The 21,002-nt window shown below is 41.1% G+C and overlaps 1 protein-coding gene across 1 annotated transcript in view; it reads left to right on the top strand.

Annotated features, from left to right (window-relative positions):
* Positions 1–3,547: 3,547 nt before the first annotated feature.
* The window catches only part of T265_13531 (hypothetical protein), a gene marked incomplete at both ends in the record, with an annotated part of 28,966 nt that continues 11,511 nt past the window's right edge, over positions 3,548–21,002 (top strand). Inside the window, 8 exons of the mRNA XM_009169329.1 lie at positions 3,548–3,712; positions 4,722–4,833; positions 6,478–6,647; positions 7,087–7,648; positions 13,675–13,916; positions 16,592–16,662; positions 18,275–18,536; positions 19,606–19,911. Coding sequence (XP_009167593.1) covers positions 3,548–3,712; positions 4,722–4,833; positions 6,478–6,647; positions 7,087–7,648; positions 13,675–13,916; positions 16,592–16,662; positions 18,275–18,536; positions 19,606–19,911 — 1,890 coding nt within the window. The remainder of the gene's footprint in view (positions 3,713–4,721; positions 4,834–6,477; positions 6,648–7,086; positions 7,649–13,674; positions 13,917–16,591; positions 16,663–18,274; positions 18,537–19,605; positions 19,912–21,002) is intronic.

Raw genomic sequence — 21,002 nt, 5'->3', positions numbered from 1 at the left:
TCCTTCTCTTTTCCTACGTCCAGCTTTATTGTAACTTCTTCTTGTCTGCGGAAACAAACCTGGCAGGTGAAGACATTCTCCTGCATTTGGATCCACTTATTACCTTAGTTATCTGGTCAGCAACATAAATCTACCGCTCACTGAAATGGCCGGTTGGATATCCATCCCATCACTTCTGTAAATTCACATAGCTTGCAGGCTCCGGCTAACTCACCACTATATTTGTTGTCGACTGCTCTGCGTCCTTACACATTACGATCGATCATTCATGAGATTTCAAACCGCCTCGTCTGACTCTACCAACACCCGTGAAGTCACCCATCAGAGAAATGTAACCATCAATGGATACAGATGCGAGCAGATCCGACAGGTGATGATGAGATCCGCTTTTACGGACAGTGACATTTCTGAGCTGTAATTGAACTCAATCACTCTGGAACAGTCGCAGATAAGTGCTCATTAAAGACAAATTCTGTTTAACTATAGTGGGTAGGATAACAAAAACCAATTTGTTGAAGCCGCTTTTGGCCGAGTTATCTCGTAGCGTATTGCTTTTTTACAACTAGCAACTTTTGCAACTAGCCCAGCGGAATCGTACGTCCCAAGTTCAGAATCGCATCAGACGTCTTTTTGTCCTTCGAAAGCCACTTCCGTGTATATAAGCGTCTTCCTCTTTACTCGTTTTCTAGCAACGTCAACCGATTAAATTCGGGGACTTCAGATGTGTTCTGTGTGCCGCATTGGGAAGGGGTAGTTTTTACGGTCGACTCTTTTCAACTAAGGCTTATTTGGGGAGACAGCCTCACGACCTCTACATATATGGAGTTCCCGGTGGCACAAAAGGAGCACTCTTATTTTTCTAAACCTCTTACCACATTCGAACACTATATCAGACCATCAAGTAATACAGTTCTTACAGTAAGATAACCCGATAACCTTCATCAAAGTGCTCCTCGTGGCTTCTACTTCGGAGATCAACCAACCCAGATGGTGCAGCCCACAAGATAATTGCAAAACTGAAACGGAACCACCAAGACAAGTTGCAAAACTTAGGTCACACGCTGTTTTGCGCATTTCGCCAAAAGATTCAGAAATCCATCTAAGGATGTGATTCTGTATATTGGCTACCTGGCGTGAACAAATTAACACGGTGATTTCCTCTCATTTGTAAACGAAAAGCATCAGTTTGTTAATCGGAATGGTTGCGACATTGGTAGTACACAATTCATTCAGTTTGCGCTTATGATCACCGACAACTTTCCTGCTCTGGTGGTTCCTACGAACACTGTTTGTAACCAACAATCTACGACTCACTATAGCATAAACTGATCAGTCTGGATAGACAATGGAATTGTCATTTTATTAATCGGATTGAAGGAACTATCAAGCAACTCTCCAGTTAACATCGCTTACGTGCGTTATAATAATGCTGTTTCCTGTAAAAAAAAACATTGCACTTGACTTGTCCTAGATTTAGCATAATTCAGCTTTGAAAGGCAGTATTGTTTGGGATAAAAACCGCAACAAATCGAAAATGCAGTGAGTTCTGATTGTACTATCATTTCAACTATCCAATTACACGTATTCAACGGCTAAGAATAACAATATAGCGCTTTTCAAATGGGATAAGCGACTGGTCTTGCGGATCTGTTGGTCAATCCTTAGAGCATTTCTTCCCCCGTCCTTCTCAGCTTCGTCGCCAGTCTTCCGACAGCTGTGATTGTCTGGTTCCAGTTTTACAACGCACTATAAGTAGGACGTAATTGCCAGCACCTGTTGGCCATAAAGCAAATAAAACTAGAAAAGTACGCCAGAATAAACGTACTTGACACCGGATCAATGACCTCGTTTAGATATTCATCTAGGGTTTTTTTTAGATTTTTCCTAGTAAACCCATAGGACAGTGTAAAGTATACACGCATTCAGCACAATATCAAGACGTAATGTATGTAACCCCCGTTACAATGTCATTTGGATGATCCAACTTATGCTTCGCTGACTGGAAATTTCTATTCCTGCTTCTGCTTTTGCACAGCAATATCTCAAAGGTAACCATCACAGTGCAGCCCTTTGTTGCAATGTTTGGTATACAATTACGAACTTCCACAATCACAACGCTTCTAAGTGTAAGAAACAACGATGTTTTCACATAGGGAAGGTTTTTCTGAAGATCTCTTCTAACCATTTTCCGTATGTTGTCATAGTTTCTGCATCTGTAATTATGACTGCTCAATTCTAGATGAACGCCGTTAATTTTATAGAAATATTTATCAGAGTAGCCAGTAGGTGGACAAAAAATCAATGTTATAGTAAACTTGAAGGGGGAAAAATCACAACCGACCTTTTTCCATTGATAACAATGCAACTAATAATTTTTTCTATGCAGAATCTATTCGAATGTTTAGCTAAGCTACTTACATCTACTTACATCTTTGATCAATACGTGATTGTTTCGAGGTCGGTACATGTAGATCGAAGTAACAGATTCAAAATAGATTCCTAGATATTTTCAATTCAGGTTTGGAGATAAGAATGGTATTAAAGGATGTACCTATATAGGTCTGCATGTTATAAAACATATGGCATAGGTTCTACGCCTCGTTAACTGAGCGAACTCACCTCCGCTATACCAGCACACCCCTGAGCTACCGGTAGAGAACTCAAAACTAAACTGCGTAGAGTTCTTTATCGATCAACGGTCGTGTGCGTCCCCTTTGATCACTGCTCTAGGCCTAATTCTATCAGCTCTAGCAGTGAGTATGATGTTTTTTCCCCCAAGACAAACTGCCTTCGTAGCTTGTAACTTGTGTGCGACAAACATAGGTTTCGTTATCCTATGTGAACTAATGGACAGAGAACAATACCAAAGAAGCAATTTATTATCAAGCTCACTAGAATGGTCTTTTCTGCAAAATGCTGTGCGGTATTTTATTTGGCTTTCCCAATGAAACGGGAACAGCGCTGCTTCCAGCCGTGGTTCAAACAAGATATTTATGATAGATAGTGGCCAATAGATAGCATTGTGAGATATTTTTCTCACATGGCGTCTGTTAAAAAAACTGTCGAAGATACTCCGTAGCCAGTAGACTGCAGAACAGCTTTTTATCACTCCAATGTTCGCAACTCAGGTTTTTAGATCAGTTCATTCGGTGCTTCATACTTGCTGACTAACAAGTAAAAAACTGGATCCGTTGACAGATACGCAGTGTGAGCGCAGGCTGCCGGTTTTCGGATCGTTTTTTGTTGATTCTGTGATAAACGGTAGATAAAACCAGGCTAAGCAAAGTTTCATTGTTTGCATAACTACTGGTTCCTACTAAGTAAATGGCGGATTAAACAGAGTTGCTTTCCCAGAATCTAGTTATACTGTGTTATCGTTCGACACCAAAATGCTGCGACCAAATTATTTTTTGGTTATCGTTGGCGTGGCCTTCAAAAATTAATCTTTGGTCGAAAAATTTATTGCCCATTCTTCAGAAAACGATTTCATCCTGTTAAGATCAGATTGCAAATTAAACTTTGTCGTGCTCTTTTCTACAATCTAGATCATTTCACCTTGTTATCGGATCCCTCAGGGGCCCTGATTCAAGGCAAATTCGAGACCTATCTCCAGGATCTCCTCCGACTACCAATCAGTGTGTTTGAAGGGCCGAATTTCTTCTATACACCCCAAGCAGCACAAGCAATGCTCAGTGGGGCAAGTGAATTTTTGGTCGCTTACAAATTTTTAAAGATCAAAAATTAATTTTTGCCGACTTTTACTGGACGTTTTTGTTGAGCTGTTTTGTGAAACGTGGAGATGAAACCGATTTTAACTGCCATCACTCCCTCGGGGACAGAAATAATGGCCTTCTTTTTTGTTGATAATAGCCATTGCACATGACTAGGCTATAACTAAGATAGTCGGACCGAAACCAATCTAACGACCTATGGCAAGACGGTGCTAAATAAAAAAAATTTGTCACTTCGTCAGATTCATACACCGAAGAGCTCAGCTTTTGTTCCGACCAGAGCAACGCAAGACCTTGGAGGAGTACATGAAACGTTGAAGAAAACAGTTTGCTTGACAGTCGATGGACATAATTTTACCAGCTAACGAAACGGTGAAATACTTTTATTTAGTGAGTCCTGAATTTTTTCGGTTAATATTATGTACCAATCAAATCGTCTCCAAACTTTAAATCATATCTGAACGACACGACATCTCAGGCCGTCGGGGGAAGGAGTGCATTCCGCACATCCTTATTTGTACCCAGTCAAGTAGGTCCGGTGAAAAGCTAGAGAAGAAAAAGCTCAGATACTCAGAGAAGAACATATGAGAATCTCTCGATCTGAAAACCGCGCGTTCTCGAAGCCAGAATCTCCCCTTGCAGAAAGAAGTGTGTAACCACCATCAGCAATATATGACGGTAGTCACCTCACTTGGAGAAAAGCGTGGATTAGCAGGAATTTTCCTTGAGACTAACGCTTCGTGGGGTTGCTAACCAGTAAAAATGTTCTGCCTTCTGCACTTCAGATTTAGTTTTTTGCAGATTTCTAAATAGAAGTTGCTATTTTTCTTCATCGGGATTATTTCAGTCCGGTAAACATGGCACTGTGTTGGCCATGCTCAACAAAGTCAAGTCCAACCCCGCCAAAAACGTCTGTTGCCATGAAAATATAACAGTTCAACCGTGCTTATGATGTCAACTCTTTAGTCTAACAACTCACTCTTCATTTAGCGATCGAAAAACATTCTGATTGAAGATTTTCTGGAACGCATGTTGGCTGATCCAGGCCCCCAGCTGCTTGTATGGCTAACAATCTTCCATCGACTGGCTGCTGTTGAAAACAGTAAGTGAAGCAGTTCGTTCCTATGACTACATGAGTTTCTTTCAATATAGACTTTTGTTTCTCAGTATGTTCTTGATGAAATTTCTTTTATTTTCTAGGTATAATCACTACCGTTTGCCTTGAGGAGCTTTGAGGAGTTCCCAATAGTTAGTTGAGCTCTAGGGTAACTAGAGAAAGTTTGACCGTGACTTCGTTTGATACATAAAGTTAGACGATGCTAAAATGCCGAGAAGAACTCGATGACAGTTGTTACAATTTACCACCACAATCCTGTTACCAGTTGGATAATGCACTGCCGGACCGCAGTTGTGCAGTCACTAGTGTGATTAACTGGAACCTGAACAGTTTACACCGTCACCCGTTCCCCAACCATGCAATTCAAGTGGCCACGTGATCGCGTGTTGATTTCCACCTCACGCCATTTGTGAGAATAATTTTTCCTTCCTGAAGCAGTTCTATAACGCTTTAAGAGTTCAGAATTAAATTCGGACTCCGACAGCATTGAAAAGATTGGCCACAATGTGGTGTATAATATGGGAATTTGAAGAACACAGCGTAGTGGAATAAGACGTTATAATCCAAATTTTGGTTGCCTTGAGCAAATTTTTCCGAGGATTTCCACAATCAGCTCATTAAAAAAATCTGCTTATGGCAACAGAAGCGTCAGGTTATGAGAACTTGATCGACTATGCTGCTCTAGTTTTAAATCTTTGGCAAAGTTCCAGAGTGGTTTTCAAATTTGTGACTTACGTTGACTTCAGTTCTTGTGCAAATTCTCCTCGCGTCTTCATCTTATTGTTCCGGGAAGAGCATAAAACTAGCCGCTAGATTTCCAATAGTCTAGTCGTGTATATTTTCAGTATGTACTGTCTGGTTCCTAAATACATAGCTTACTTTATATTAAAAAGACAGCCTTGGTCAGCTTTGTTGATGCTCCCTTAAATAATTTGAACATATCAGAATAAAGCAATTAAAGTTATCCCTCCGTAAATTTGCAAGTGCACCTTTTGTGAAGCTGATATTTACTAGGAGTTCACCGTCAACGAACGCAAGGATAAATACGAATAAAAAAGAAAGAAGGCCTTTGCTTTAGAGTTATTTATTAGAAAACACCAACTGACCAGTTGCAGACCATTGGACAAGGAAGCAAAACTCTCATTTGCATCTTATTTACAGAACATCCATCTCCTCTTTGAACACGTCTTCCTGAACTTTCCTGGATGTTCATTGACTGTTACTCAATTGCAAGCAAACGCTACAAAACGACTCCACAAAGTCCGTATTAGATCTCACTTTTCAAGAGGAGAAAAGCGAATTTTGACGAGAAAACATGCTACTCGAGCGCAAACCATATTTGAGCAGTCTGCCGTTGTTAAGCCGTCAGTTGCTCAACAATTAGTACCCAATTCCCTTGCCCTCGTCAAACTTTTCACAAAACAGGATCTGATCTGTGTAGTTTCTTCATTGAAGCAAATAGAGCAAACGCAAATTAAACTTCGCCCTTGTAGTGTGTGATTTGGACAGCTTTTCTTTGGATATTCGTGGCCGTCGGAAGTATCGGTACGGGATTTTCATTCGTTAGGTGAGTACGTTCTCTAACGAACTTACTTGGGCAATATTACACCATTTGGTTTCTACCATCAGTACGACACAACGTTCGCTGCGAAGGATGTAAACGTGAACCGTTGTTTGGACTTCGTTACAAATGCACTCGGTGTCAACACTACAATCTTTGTCAAGATTGTTTTTGGACCGGGGTGACCACGGAGCCACACACGAACGCACACGACGTGAAAGAATACAGCTCAGCATCCGTGAGTGTTTTTTTTTACAACAATTCAACTTTTATACATTATGAATATCGTCAAACTGATTTCCCTACTTTTTTGCTGTTAGATGCTGAGACATTTGATATTTTATCTAATGAGGTGATAAAAATTCTCGTCAAGCGTTTGTGATGCGGTCCATTTAGAGCGGTACCTAAATCGGCTCACTCTCGCTTGTCTCCTACATTTTATGGCATTGCACTTGATGTTGCGTGTGATGTGGCTCACTGACATTTTGTTTAGCGCGGAAAGAAACGGACCTTCTTGCATTCAAACATAGTCATCGTGTGCTTTGCGCTGCAGTTACATAGTCACCTATAATTCAAAGTGATCGGGTTAACTTCTGGTATGACCTACTTGACACTCAGGTTCGTTTGAACTTACTTACTGAGCTGTCCATTCGAATTCCTTCCCGTTGGGGTTACAGAAATCTCATTCTCGACAGTTTGGGCATTCTCTGCGGAAATCTTTCCAACTCGGTCGTTTCACTGGGAGTGGACCTCAAGCACCGGGTAATGTGACTCCCAGTCAGACCGTTTCAGACAGGTCAAATGGTGCCCACCTCAACAAACGTCCCCCATTAGGTTCAATATTTGAATGGAATTCAGCACCCGCTTGTTTTGATGCAACTAATGTTACACGAAACGGCAGCATGCAGACCTATGCAGGGGTTAACCCACACACCGAAATCGTATCCAACGTCCCAATAGGAGCAGTTCAAAGCTCAATGTCTCTGTCATATCGTCCGCAACTGCCTACCACTTCAATCCGAAGTCCTTTACCCCACCGGCGACTTCAACAGCTGAATCCTCTATTCTTGTCTCCAGCAACTCATCCTTCTTTTGGTAATCAGCCGGTTGCAAAAGCAAGTAACATGCAGTACACTACGAGTCCAATCATGCCACCCGGAAGCGCTTTACCTTTGCCTCCCAACCCTAACCCTCAGATGATGACTGGAGTGCGAGAATTCGACAATACCCTTGCTGCTGGTCAGTCTACAATCTTTTTCGTAAACTCTGAAGTTAACCATGAATTCTGAAATGAATCTGATTTTTCAAATGTCACTCAATGCTGAATATGATTGGCTAGGTTCTCTCACAATAAGTTCCTAATTAAGTGGCTCCATAACAACCAGAGATTGGACTTGTACGGTTCACAAGACAGCACTGACTGGTCAGTTAGCCGGTCTAGGTCATGCCTTCACGCTGCTATATGAACACCGGGGCTAAATATTTAACGGTGAACACTCCAAAATGCTCACCGCACTCACGGATGTGGAAACCACGTTTTAGTTCGACATGGAAATCCAACTATATTTGGTACACACAAGTGATTCTTATGAAGAATATGGAGCACATCTCTGGCTCTCTTTGTGACGTAACATTGTGCTTAGAAGGTTAACAGGTTAACAAATTTGGAAATTCTACGCATAAAATTATCCAGCTAGCTGTCTGAAGCACTGACGGGGTCGTTGACTTAGTGACGTCATTATTGTGGATGCACACTCGGTTTTTGTGGGAGGTCTAAGTTTAACACGGACCTCCTGCCGTTGTAAATGAGCAGTGAATCAAGTGAACCTGAGGAAAGCTTAATTCATTGAGCTCTGCCCACAGATCTATCCACCCGTGGATTGTTGGTTTGGAACTTTCTAATACATGTAGACCTGTTTTTAACTACGTCATCTAAAAATATGCCATAATTTTTCAAATACAATTGACGGAACAAGAAATGAGTGACAAACAGGTAAACTTCCTACCCGTAGCACAAAAATGAAACCGTGGAGTATGTGCAATTAAGAACCACTTTGAATGACATTCACAAGTTATAGTTCATCTCAGCTGTCGACATTTAATAGCAGCTGCCCGTCCGAGAGGCAGCTAGATATATTTACCGTTCCATCACTCAAGATAACCCATTCTGATTTTTTCTGTTTAAAATCCCAGGACAGCCAGTTTCACATTATGGATTCGCGGTCACTACAGCACCTGATGCTCAACAGGCAATGCTTGTTTCGAAATGCTCGCCTTTGTCGATGGCAGTACCGGGAGTTGTTGGGTAGGTTTAGGCGCTACTGTACTAACGAAACCCTTATAATGTTTTTGTGCTTGGTAAGTTTCCCACTTTTCGCGAAATACGTTACGCCCGACGAGGTGTTGAGAGGTATATGGGGTAAAAGCACATGCCTTCATGGGGAAATGGTGTTTAACAAACAAAATGTACGCTTTCTTAAAATTACCCTTGAAGATCTTATGGAAATTTGACTGCCTGTCCTGTTTTTGACTGGTAAACAGAATCAAACAGTTGTTTTTGACGATCGACTGATAGCCCTGGCAGCTGGAATCTGCTAGTACAAATGATTCTGATTCTGGTCTGGTTGTTTCATTCCACCGCTTGGTTTTCTCTGTCCTACAACAAATGAAACCGAGTGGGATTTACCTGCCAGCTCTCATCCGACCACGTGTTTCCTAATTTGATAAAAGCGGATGAACTATGCATAGCCGAACGTAACGTCAGTCGCGAGCCTAGATCCGAAGGAATAAGGCTGTGGGTAAACATTCAACGACAAATTGAAAGTAGGCCCAATCCCTGTCAAGATTGGGCCCACAAGAATGAACATCAACACAGGTTATGCATTTCTGGGAAGGATAGCAACATCATCTAGCGGTTCCTGTCATCCCAATACTACGCTTGTTTTGCGACCTTGAAGCACGTTGTACCATAATGCTTCACATTTTCGCGCAGATTGTCATTTTTAGAACCGCAATTTGCAGGTCTCCTTCTGAAATTGTACGCAAGTTACTGGGCTCCAGGCGTTCTACGTCTGGTTGTGTCCGCTCCTCAAATGACCTCAGTATAGACTGAGATTAAAATCTACCAAGTACCAGAGCATCCTGCATGTGCAATGCCCAGGTTTCGCAACCGTTGAGAAAAGAAACGCCTTCCGGTGAGAGGCTGCGGAAGTTGTTACAAGACATTAGATGCGAAAACACATACCTCTTACGCATAGAGCTTCAAAAAAACGGATATTCTCAAGTGTCCCCTTGAATTTTCGTGGATTTTTTTAAATATTAAACAATAATAAACGAACATTGCAAATTGTCTGCATAATTTTTGTAGTGAATTTCAACTAACATCGTGGGAGTTGAGCTTGGATATCAAACCGGACATCACTCTCATTTTTCTTCAGTAGCGTACATCGTTACACCGCAGATTAGTGACTTGAGCACATACCCCGTGACTTCCATGTCTACGTTCAAGTGTTAGTTATACAAAACCAATTCTGAATATGAACGTTACATTGATCACCACGATTACTGAGCACAGTTCACTGTGAAGCCGTAGTCAGTTTATGATATGCTAACAAAGTAGCTGATGTCCAAAGTCCATGCTTACTTACCCCCATGTCGAGTTCAATCTCATGGAATCGAATTGCGTTTGCCACTAGGTGTAAGGTCAATATTAGGCCAACAACCCTCTGAGACAGTCAAGTTCTTTTCAGTACAATCTAAAATGGTTCAATTTTGCGTGAAAGGATTTGGTGAAGTTTAAAACAGTTCAAGAATTTACGATTTACGAAACGGTGAGGCTTCGGCCAATCATAAGTCACCCACTCTAAAATCTACGCTCGTCTTTAGAAACTCCAAAAATATTCTGGGTTTCTCACGCCTATGAGCTTTCGCTTGGTGGGTGGAAAAATTCGTTTTGCATTTCAAGTACGTAGTCCCGCGATTTAGCTTTGGACTTGATTTCTCGTTGCACTACTAGCAGTACGCCATCCAAATTGGCCTTCACTTCACGTTTATGCGGATAATCTGTATAGCTAAAATTCACACATCGTAGCTTATGTTGCGACGTTATTCTAGAATTTCGAAAATCTGGTCAGGTGTCTTTATTATTTTGGCTTGTCTGGCCGTTGCAGACAAGCGAAAATATTGAATTTCTGCTCGCTGGATCTCCTTCTGCCGTGCTAAGAGATCAAGCTGGCAATAAAAATCTACGTTTGACTTCGCAAATGTTAGCCCTGGTTATTTCAAGCGTTTCACAACTGATTTCGACTTTTGAACGTATTTAAAAACTTGAATTTTTGCAAAAATGCTCTTGTGAATCAAGGTGGATACTGACTTACACGTACATATATAGGTATGAATAAAAAATTATTATTATTTATTATTTTATTATTTTTATTTATTATTTATTATTATTATTTATTTATTTACCAAACATAGCTGATCTCACTTCTCGCCCTGGTTCAGTGGTGCCCTCAGAAGCTGTTTTATGTTCGTTGTTGCACCCACTGGCTTTTGGACGTGCCGTGGGCTCGTTTTTACACAAATCCTTAGTTTTGAAGTAGCTCCGTAACTCTTCTGCTTTTACAGATTCTGTATAATTGATTTTTCTCCGGGTTCGCAACGACCAAAAGTTTTTATACTTCTAAGGCATGGTTGGTTTTTGCCCAATTTTAAACCATGCCTTGGTGGTATATATCAAATCACACATGTTATACCACAAGAAATCCCTAGTTTCAACTCCCTCAGGCACCGTCAAGACCTAGGTACAGAAACAACTGGACATGGGTCCTTGATTTAAAACTTCATTTGGGAGTTGGTTACGAAAGTATGGTTTGGTGTCTGAGTTCAGATTCACTGAGCTCCTTGAAGCACACCAGGTCATATACAAATGTCTGGTGAAGCGATCAGGTCAAACTGTCGCGTCTGGCACAGTGAATCAGTAACCGATGGACAGGATGACCAGGATATCGTTGTTAGTTTGCTCTTTCTATGAAGCCCTAACGATGAATGTAGCACTCTTAATCTTAGCAAACACCGTCTGCACCCATTAACCGGTAAAATGATTTTCCTAAACTTGTCGATAGCCGATGATTTCGAGAGCCTCCGCTTAGAGGTTTGTTTGATTTGCTTGTTAACTGCCCGCAAAAGATTAGTTAGTACACTTTGAACTATCTCCGCTCTTTATCACACTCAGCTGATTAGGGAGAAGTTAAACTGCCGGCTAACGGGAAGATGCAGCTAACAAGTACATACATTTCAAATCACTAGTTCACGCAATTAGCGTGTTTCTCACCATTATCAGTCGGCATTCAAGTCAGACAATGAAAGGCGTCTGGTTTGAATCATTAATTTTGTGAACAATTTTGCAGGACCATAGGCTCCGGAATGTGGTTGCTGTCATTCCCAGCCCGAAAGCGCATGCGATCACACATGTCCATTGGTATTCATGTGGTGCTCTTTGCTACGGATAGAAACGTTCAGCCAGATATCTGCTCCGTCGTTAGCTGAGTGTGGTGCTGTGGAAGGAAACAGATTGTGTTACTAGTTCCTTCGAGAAAGAATGCGGAAAAAGGTCGCTTCTTCACAGCAATCGAACGTGCATATAAGGCTTGAATATAGTGGATGGCACGCTTGCAAGCACGTACCATCCAGCATAAGTGAGGGTATTGATAAATGGGTTTTGAGGAAAATTAGTGGGCGCTTTCAGCTGCCTTACTGTGTTAGTAACACGAGTGACTGAACCAGGATCTTCAGGTAACCATAAAGTCTGAGGGAGTTTTATTATGTACAACTGTACTGGGTCCTTGCATCAGCCGGTGACCTTTATGGCCCCTGACCGAGAGCAGAGGTTTGACACAGCCTGTCTCGCAAGAAAGTAGGAGAAAAAAACTATTGGTTTGTGGGACGTGGTCCGTAACCCTTGACTTAATATTCTGATTTTTAGGGACAGACTCTCACAGAAACATCACTTTATCAGTCTCGGTTGCGAGAAACTATTCTAGCTTGTAGATTCATGGAGTAAGCTATGTATGTGGGACATTTGATAGTGTTGCATACGGCAAACGAATTTAATATCATGTCTGGCTCTTGTAAGACTTAATTACTTTTCGGTCAGACTAAACAATTGGCCGACGGTCGTAATGAAGTAGAGGAGGGTGGAAGTGCATTGCCCCACCCTCCGACACCTGTTACAGACCTGACATTTTCCTCAAACGGGCATTACATTTCGCATAGACGGTTGCTATTGCAAGGTTAAAAACCTGAAAAAACTGTATATTTATTTCTTGTCTCTGGCGGAAATGCACAGCGAGCGACAAGCAGCCAAGAATCATTCCTGTTGTCACGTAAGGCTGCAAAATTATACACATCATTTTTCTCTGAACCGGTTTGCTTCGTCTTAATTGTGCCACCATATTAACACGTTATGAAGTGTACTGTCAGAAAAAAAGGTCTGCATCACATAGCTGAACAGCTGTTCACACTATTTGCCTAAAGTATTATATTAAACGAGCAACCCCGACTAACTGGAATCAGTAAACAGGAAGTGATTTCTTACAAGCCTCCTTCGTCTTCATTCAACTCTCAGTCAAGGGAAATTAGAAACAACTCTCAGTGTTATTTGTTTTTCCCTGGTATTGGGGACTTCACTCCATCCGTTCATAGCTGCCGCCAGGATGTTTCGTCAGTTTTGTTTATGACAAATATAAGATGTGGCAATACGAAGCCTTCGCCGATTTAGTGTTCTTTTTTTCAATTTCATCCTTCCTTTTTCAAGTTCACCAAACTTGTTTTCAATCATCTTCCAAGTTAAATCACTGATCAATCGGTTTACCACCTGGTTGTGATGCCGTTTTAGACGACGCTTGCCTTGCTGTTTTTAGATTTGTTTCAGCACTTTCGTCCTGTTGCCTCGATCTGCAACCTGCAGGTCTTTACTAAAGACAGCAATCATTTCTAGTTAACTGCTATTATTTTAGCAGTTCAGTAAAACGTATTTAGACGGTGCAGTACAACTGATCACGCAACAATTTCATATATGACGCTCAAATCTCTTTCGTGAGACACCCAAACTTGGGAAGCATGGGTCTAGTAATGTTTTGTAGTTAAGCTGTGTAGCCTTTGGTCAACTAACCAACTAACTAGTCAACTAACCTTCCCATTATTTAGCAGACGTTTCCACGTGCGCTTCAATGGATATCTTTTGTTTTCTCTTTCCAGTTCTGTAGGAACGAGACCAGGTGCTAACGAAAGTTTATCGGGGGTACAATCCGAACCATGGAGTGCACGGATCCCAGAACGTCCACAGATGGCTCCTGCTGGCCCCGGGCAGCCAATGCCTTCTGTCATGTTCACCAGCTCGGGTAACGTGGGTCGCAACTTAGACTTTCAGTGTCGCGAAGAACACGAGCTGATTGCACGCTATGCAGCTCAACTGGCTGCAGCATCTGCGTTCAACACAGAATTTGAGGTGAGCCAAAATTTCAATACTTTGCTTCCAAAACATTCGTCCTTCCGAACTCAATAACAAGAAACACTCACCATACACCTCACTGAATACAACAATAGAAAATGTTGAAAAATAACGGTTGACAATCTTTGTAGATCTGTAAAGCTGGGCATTAAGCTCCCACAAACAGAAATTTCCTTCTCAAGACTAATTACTTTGTTATGCCTTCTACGCATTGGCCCACAGAGAATATCATCACTGCGTATTTCCCAGCTGAGTTTCAATTTCAACGTGTTCCTCGTGGTTTCAGACACTTTTGGTAAAACCCTCTATCCGGCAGAAGTCTGTGTGTTAGCTCATTCATCAGCAGCTGTAAAAATGTCTTTTTTCAGGTGCCGGCAAGAACGCCATGCAAACGGACAGTGCCTAGGTTATATCTGGATCCAAATCCATTCTCGAATTACAATCAGACCTAGGAAAGCACTATTGATCTAATTTTTGTTTTATGAGCTTTCCTAGTGTTTTACGGGGTGAAATGGATTAGTGTAGAACAAGTGACATTTTTATGTTCTTTTCACATTGCATCGGATGAAGCTCAATTTGTTCTACGAATATGACATCCAAAGGGTTCAATTTCACCACGTTTTTGGTGGATTTCCATAAAAACTGCAGAACTGCAAGCTGTCCATAGATAAGAGGGCATTCAAAGCTGGTATTTGCACCTTGCTTGGCGTGACAAATCTCATAAGACTGTTGGAAACTATTCTACATCCACATTCTTAAAACTCATTGGAGTGTTGTCATCCCCGAGCTTTCCTCCAACGTATTTTTTACTTAAACATCAAGTAAAACGTGAGCGGTTACAGTTTCCATTTGCAAAATCACCGGACGTTAACGTAAGACTCATCAAAATATTCTTGAATCCCACCGAGCATTTGGGTGGTCAAGATCTCGAAGTATTTCTCCGGACGTAAAACTAGTTGTAGAGATGATAAGAACTCATCGGATCCCAGTACTCTATAGGCCAACATTTCACTGTCAACCTTCACACAGGGTCTTTCTGAGGATTTAAATTTAACTCACATTAGACCAGAGGAGTTTACAAGCTAAAACGAAACTGCTGGTAGTGAGACACAAAAATTTAGCACACACAAAAGTACTTTGCTATACCCAAGCAGTCTGCCAATACTGGTTTAATTACAAGTTGATGTTTTGCTTTGAAAATTTGCGTTAAGATTCCTGGCTGACTAATATCCGATATGGATTTACACTGCTGCAGCGAAGACACTTATAGTTTTGACAATACACACGGTCTGCAAGAAGCCTCATGTGCTGCTGCCTAAGCCTAAGCATACATTGTAAACTTGAAGGAATACGGTCAGAAGTCAAAGAATCAAAGACCATTTGCTGACACAAGAAGAGACGCTGCGATAAATGATGAATAACAGACTAAAACTTTCTACTGAATAGAATATCTGTACGACTTGTTACTCGAATAAAGTCTCTTCTTTGTCGCTTTTTAGCGTGCAAGTTCCAATAAAAAGCAACGCTTTAAGACAGCAAACGTTTACACCAGTTTCTGCACGATGCTCGCTCACACAAGTTTCTTCTGGCTGTGTGGCTAGATATTCTATTCAACTCAAAATCGCACAGTCCAGCCACAGATTGCTTTTAGCTGGTCAGAGGTTTTATTAAAAGTCAAAAATCAACTGTCAAATACGTGAGGATCCAAAACGCTTATCACTGTTCTCGCTTGTTTCCTTCATGGTCTCAACTTCGAGTGGCATCAAGGTGATTATCGATGTTATCTTTCCAGCCTACATGTAAAGACTATCATTGCTATTTTTCCATAAAAGTTTGGCACTAAATTACCTGAAATTCTTTAAAGATACTTAGCCAGTTCATAAAGTGACACGCAGTCAAGATCATGGACAACGGAGTCGTGAACAGAGGTTTGAAATTTTTCAGGATAAAGAACTCGTACACAGCCTGAAAGCAATTGCTGTTCAAAAGTGCTTCTTGCCTATTTGTGCATGACAATCAGAAAAGTAAAGGTGAAAAATGAAGCCGAATTTTGTCAATGATTGCCATTCATCGAAGCACTTAGAGGTTTCAGAACCTTTCTGTTATCGTGCAGCCTGAGTGTGATATGTCCTAAGATTTCAAAGGAACAACGTCAGTGGTGTACCGATTCCCGGAATAACTTGAGCACTGGAACTTTCAACAACGGTTGACCAGTCCCATATTTAACAATAGTTTCTTCAGGAAAGACCATCTGCCATCCTGATACGTTACCTATCGAAGTGGTCTTATCTGCAGTAATGTAAAAGCGAAACGAGATTGATTGTCTTGCCCGATTAGAGGGATCTTAATCTAGATGAATGGACCAAAGATTAAAGTTTTTCTTCAGTGATGAGAAAATGGGCATAGGCTGTTAAAACTCAATCTTAAATGGTGATTGAAAGTCAGACAAAGATTTTCATAACACTGTTCTTTCTACCTGAGAACACACTGCTTGATCTTTGAGTTTAAGCCGGTTGTATCCTAATTTTCGCATGTTCGTATTATTGAATTCGTTATTTACTAGTAATGGTAAACAATGGTTACTAAAGTCTTGCAAAATTTTGATGTGATATCCCTGCATGCGTGACCTGCTTTACATCCATCATTTAAATTTTGTGATTTTGTATGCCTAGAAATTCGGCGATCTTCCGGACTCCCCTCAGACGCAACAACAGCTAATTGCAGAGCTACAGGCTAAGAACAGGTGAGTAGGATTTGTCCTTTAAGAACTTGTGGCTAGTTTTATTCCCTAAAACCTTAAAAAAAAACCATATGTTTTTAAAAACCATATGTTATGCTACTACAGTTTCTCGGTGGGTTAAAACCTTAAATAACTGTTCATTTACAAGCCGCAGTGGCAGTTTCCGAAAACGTGCTGGGACCAAAAATCAGCCACGGGGTTTCTGTAAATCTACTTCAACATGTGACACTAGCCAAAACTGATTATGGTAGCAGTATCTAGTTGCAGAGAGGCTACCGAGGTACCAGGCTACTTGAAAATCCCGATGACCCGGACAAGTGATTCACCCGTATGAGTGTTACCTAGGGATTCCTCTTTTCTGGTTTAGGTGATTTTACAAGCGCGTATGGTTGCCATTCCTGTCTAAATCATTCAAAATCATTTACCGCCCAAAAGTTTCAAAGCTATTACGTTTCAGTAATATTTGAAGGCGGTAACAGTCAGAATGTGTTCCAAAATCAGTTGCACACTGATCATTCAGTCATCTCCTTTTTCCAAAACGAAGCCTTTTCCCGTACTCTATTGCCATGCCCTCGCCCCTTCATGCCATATTCACGATTGAAATAATCAACTTGCTTAAAGAAACGCATCATCAGAAAATTCCCGATATTCGAGCTTAAAAGTGAGAGGACGTGAAAAGCATAGGGGCCTTCAGAGAGATCCAAACGGACAGAGGATACATTCTTGGAGGAACTTCAAAGACCACTATCTGGCACAAAATACTTCAGTGAACGCACAAGACCATTAACATGGTGAGGTCAGGATCAGCTTTTCTTAAGGTGTTTTGTTTATAATAGGATGTTTATTGTCTTTGAAATATTATATTTTGCAGTTCGTGAATATTTTCCATCTTCTCGACAACGATGGACATTGTAAAATAAGTGCTCATAGTTTAATCCTTTTGTTGTGTGTTGTCTTGAAAACCTGTGCGATTCTTATAGCAGAACAGAATCAAAAATTTGTCATGGGGGAGGAGGTAAAATTTCCATAAATCCTTCTCTCAGTTTCCTCAGCTAAATTCACATTTGACAGTAGTATAACAATGCCGCGAAAAGTGTCCAGTTAAACATTTAATAACCCTGTGCATGACGTCATTCTAGTCATCTATGTGGAATCTGCAAGATGGATTTGGATTTGTTTGGATGTTTTGTTTCATGTGTTATTTTATTTCTGACAATACCACTGAACAGCTCACATTTCTGAAATCTGAACGTTTCTGTAAAACTTTTTGAAACCATCGAGCTCGTTTTGTTGCATTTTTGCTCTTGAAATTTCTCAATTAAGCTTAGATTGAAATATTTAGGAACGTTTCCCCAAGCCTAGTAAAGCGTACGCAGGATAGAATCAGCTATCGCTATATGTGATGTAAATGGATATACACTGGATATCTCCTATCTCAAAAACCCGTTTAGAAACTTGGAGAGCTATCCGTCTTATTTTCTATTTTCTTGAATGATTTCCCTATAGTTCACAGTGCACTGGCACTTGACCAGTCCAAATAATATTCATGATAAGCAACCCTATTGCTTGCCTTGACCCCAAACGAATTTATGGTCTCTCGAACTCTGTCCACCAGGAAAATTCTCCGAGAGATTGAACGACTGAGGATTGAGCAACAAAAACAAGCGGCGGTCATAGCGGCAGCTGGAGCTCCCAAGTCGGGTATCGCTAAAGACCTGGATTTGCAGCATGAACGGGCCCTCAGCCCAAAGACCATCTCTCAGTTCAATTCCCAAGATGAAGTGCAGGCGGTTGGTGAGAATCCTAAGCTGGTCAGTGAACTGAATGTTCTGCGTCAGCGAAAGGACGATTTGGAAGCTAGAATGAATAACTTACAGGTAAGTTTAGTAAATTTCGTTGAATCATTCCTGCCGGCAGCTCAAGAAATTCAGGCTGTAACAGATACTCGGACACCGGTCACGCCGTAACATTGTGCCAGTTAAAGTTACATGCTAACGACTGCGAAATCTGTGCTACAAAAGCATTAAATCTTCTGGACGTACGCTAAAATAATTAGTGAGCAAAGGAGGATTAGTTTGGCAACGCAAGCAACTTTCAAAATTACTTCATCTGTCTTGGGATTCTTTTGAGAATAACGCATTCATATGTGAACCATCAACTGGCAAACGCTCTATCCTGAAACTCAAGTGGCAAAGCTAAGTTCTCCAGTGTTCGGACTCATTCCCTTTGCAAATGTCGCTGACCACCATGTTGTTTTGATTTGAAGTGATATTCGGTTAATTTGAATGAGATTCCTGCACGGTACATTGGTCCTACCAGCAGTAATTGAAGCTTTTTGGTTATTTTATACACGATAGACTTCTTATGCATTCGGCAGAGAATTAGCTCATCTTGCCAGTAGAAAGGGAAACGCACAATGCTTGAACTTGACCTTGTAGTTCGCAAATGGTTGTGAGTGCATTCAGGCTTCTACACTTGTGACAAAAGAAATCAATAATTATCATTCTATGGGGTAAATAGAATGGATACACACTCCGGACTTTCTGTTCCGAGTCAATTCCTCGAACTGTCAAAGAACTGCGCCGTAATAATGAACTATTCTCATAGCGTTGTTCTGTTGACGTTAGCAGGGCCCCGCAGGAATTCCACTGCGGAAACCAGCTATGGTAAAACTTTGGTTATGTGGGGAGGAAGTAACTTTCTTTGTGTTGTAGTTTACTAAACTTGATTCGATGTTCATGTAACGCAGTCCTTGTTGTCCACCGGAGAGTAAACCTTATACTGTTTCATTTTCTTCATTTTGACTGACTTCACAATATCCAGGTTCTTGTCAGATTTTTTTATGTCAGAGAGACACAGGTGTGGCTTAGTGAATGGATAAGATCTGTTGACATTTAGGCTTCCTGACGTTTGCTGTTTTATTTTATCCAAACTTTTCTACCATAGCGTAATCGGACGGAATTGACTCTACAACTGGAAGCTCTTGTGCGACTCTTATCCCTGAGTGGGGGCATGACAACGGTTGCGCAACAAACCGCCGGGTTGCGTCTTTTGTCCCCCGATACAACGACGCCAAATAAATCCCTCAGAAGCATGCTTCCTGGAACTCCATTGGCTGATATTCGGTTAGGTCATCAGTCCCGCACTGGTACGGTGCGCCCAGAATATCCACCTAGGCGAAGTTCTAGTCTTTGTCACGGCAGTACTGATCGAGGAGGGAAAGGACCACAGTTGGCCTCTAGTTCCGTTATGGTAAGTACATTAGGCATTATTGCGTCCATTTTTAGCGTCAAAGTTTGTTGAATGGTAGTCAAGTCTAACTGTTAAACCCACTGGCCACATAATATTTTGGTTTCCACTAAAATACTGACGATTGTCACACCAAACATGTGGTCCAAAATGTGGTAATAAATTGAGTTCGTTGTTTACTGATAGCTACAGACGGAGGAATGGCTTCTTGTTGTCTGGCAAACACCTTAGAGTCACGGCACGTAAGCCCCTAGTGGCCGAAATGATCTGATCGAATCGCTTTGTTCAAGAAAATTATTAAGTTTAATTTGAGTAAAATAAACTGACTGATTTAATGTACATGATTTTTTTCCCCGATTAACAGTCTTTTGATTTAGATTCCTGCTACAAACTTGTTGTCGTGACCCCTCAACTTCTTTGGTGCTGGTTCAGTGCCAAGCTTGCGGCTGATTGCCGAGGATGATTTTGTTAAAATTGTGACGATACCGTCTGCACAATGCCAGTGATTGTAACTTACTTAGAGGTACGTAACAATACCTTCAACAACGGACCGGCACACCAAAAGACCAAAAGTGTAAATATGTAGTGAATAAACTTGAAGTGGCCTGAAGTCCTTCAAATGGGGCCAACATTAATGTTGTTAAAATAGTTCTCTACGATGACAGGCAATAACGAATAAACTTATTTCCTTGTATGATCTTCATCCTCTGTTGAGGCAGGGATATACATCTTGCATGATTTTACTGTTTCTTATGCAAAAAGTAAACAACCAAACGAAGAAATTGTCGACATTTAGCAGGATTAAAGGCCAGACGTGTCAAAGAAATGTACAAAACGGTTGAAGTCAGTTCAGCGCCCTTTTTACCCCATTTGGTTATAATCACTTGATAAAACTAAATTTTTGATTGTTTATTTTTCACAACTCTCTCAGCTTTTCCTACAGTTGGCGGTAGAGCGGTTCAGGTCATTATGAAGCAAAACCACTCGTAGTGATTGAGTACATTACTTATAATGTGACATTCATGGGGGCATCAGTGATTTCCATTCACGTACCTAACATGCATGCTCCAAAGATTACTGAAGAGGCACTTTAG

This window comes from Opisthorchis viverrini, assembly GCF_000715545.1.
Source record: "Opisthorchis viverrini unplaced genomic scaffold opera_v5_75, whole genome shotgun sequence".
NCBI classification, from domain to species: domain Eukaryota; kingdom Metazoa; phylum Platyhelminthes; class Trematoda; order Opisthorchiida; family Opisthorchiidae; genus Opisthorchis; species Opisthorchis viverrini.
Note: the sequence above shows the minus strand (reverse complement) of the source record. Positions and strands in the feature narration are given on the sequence as shown.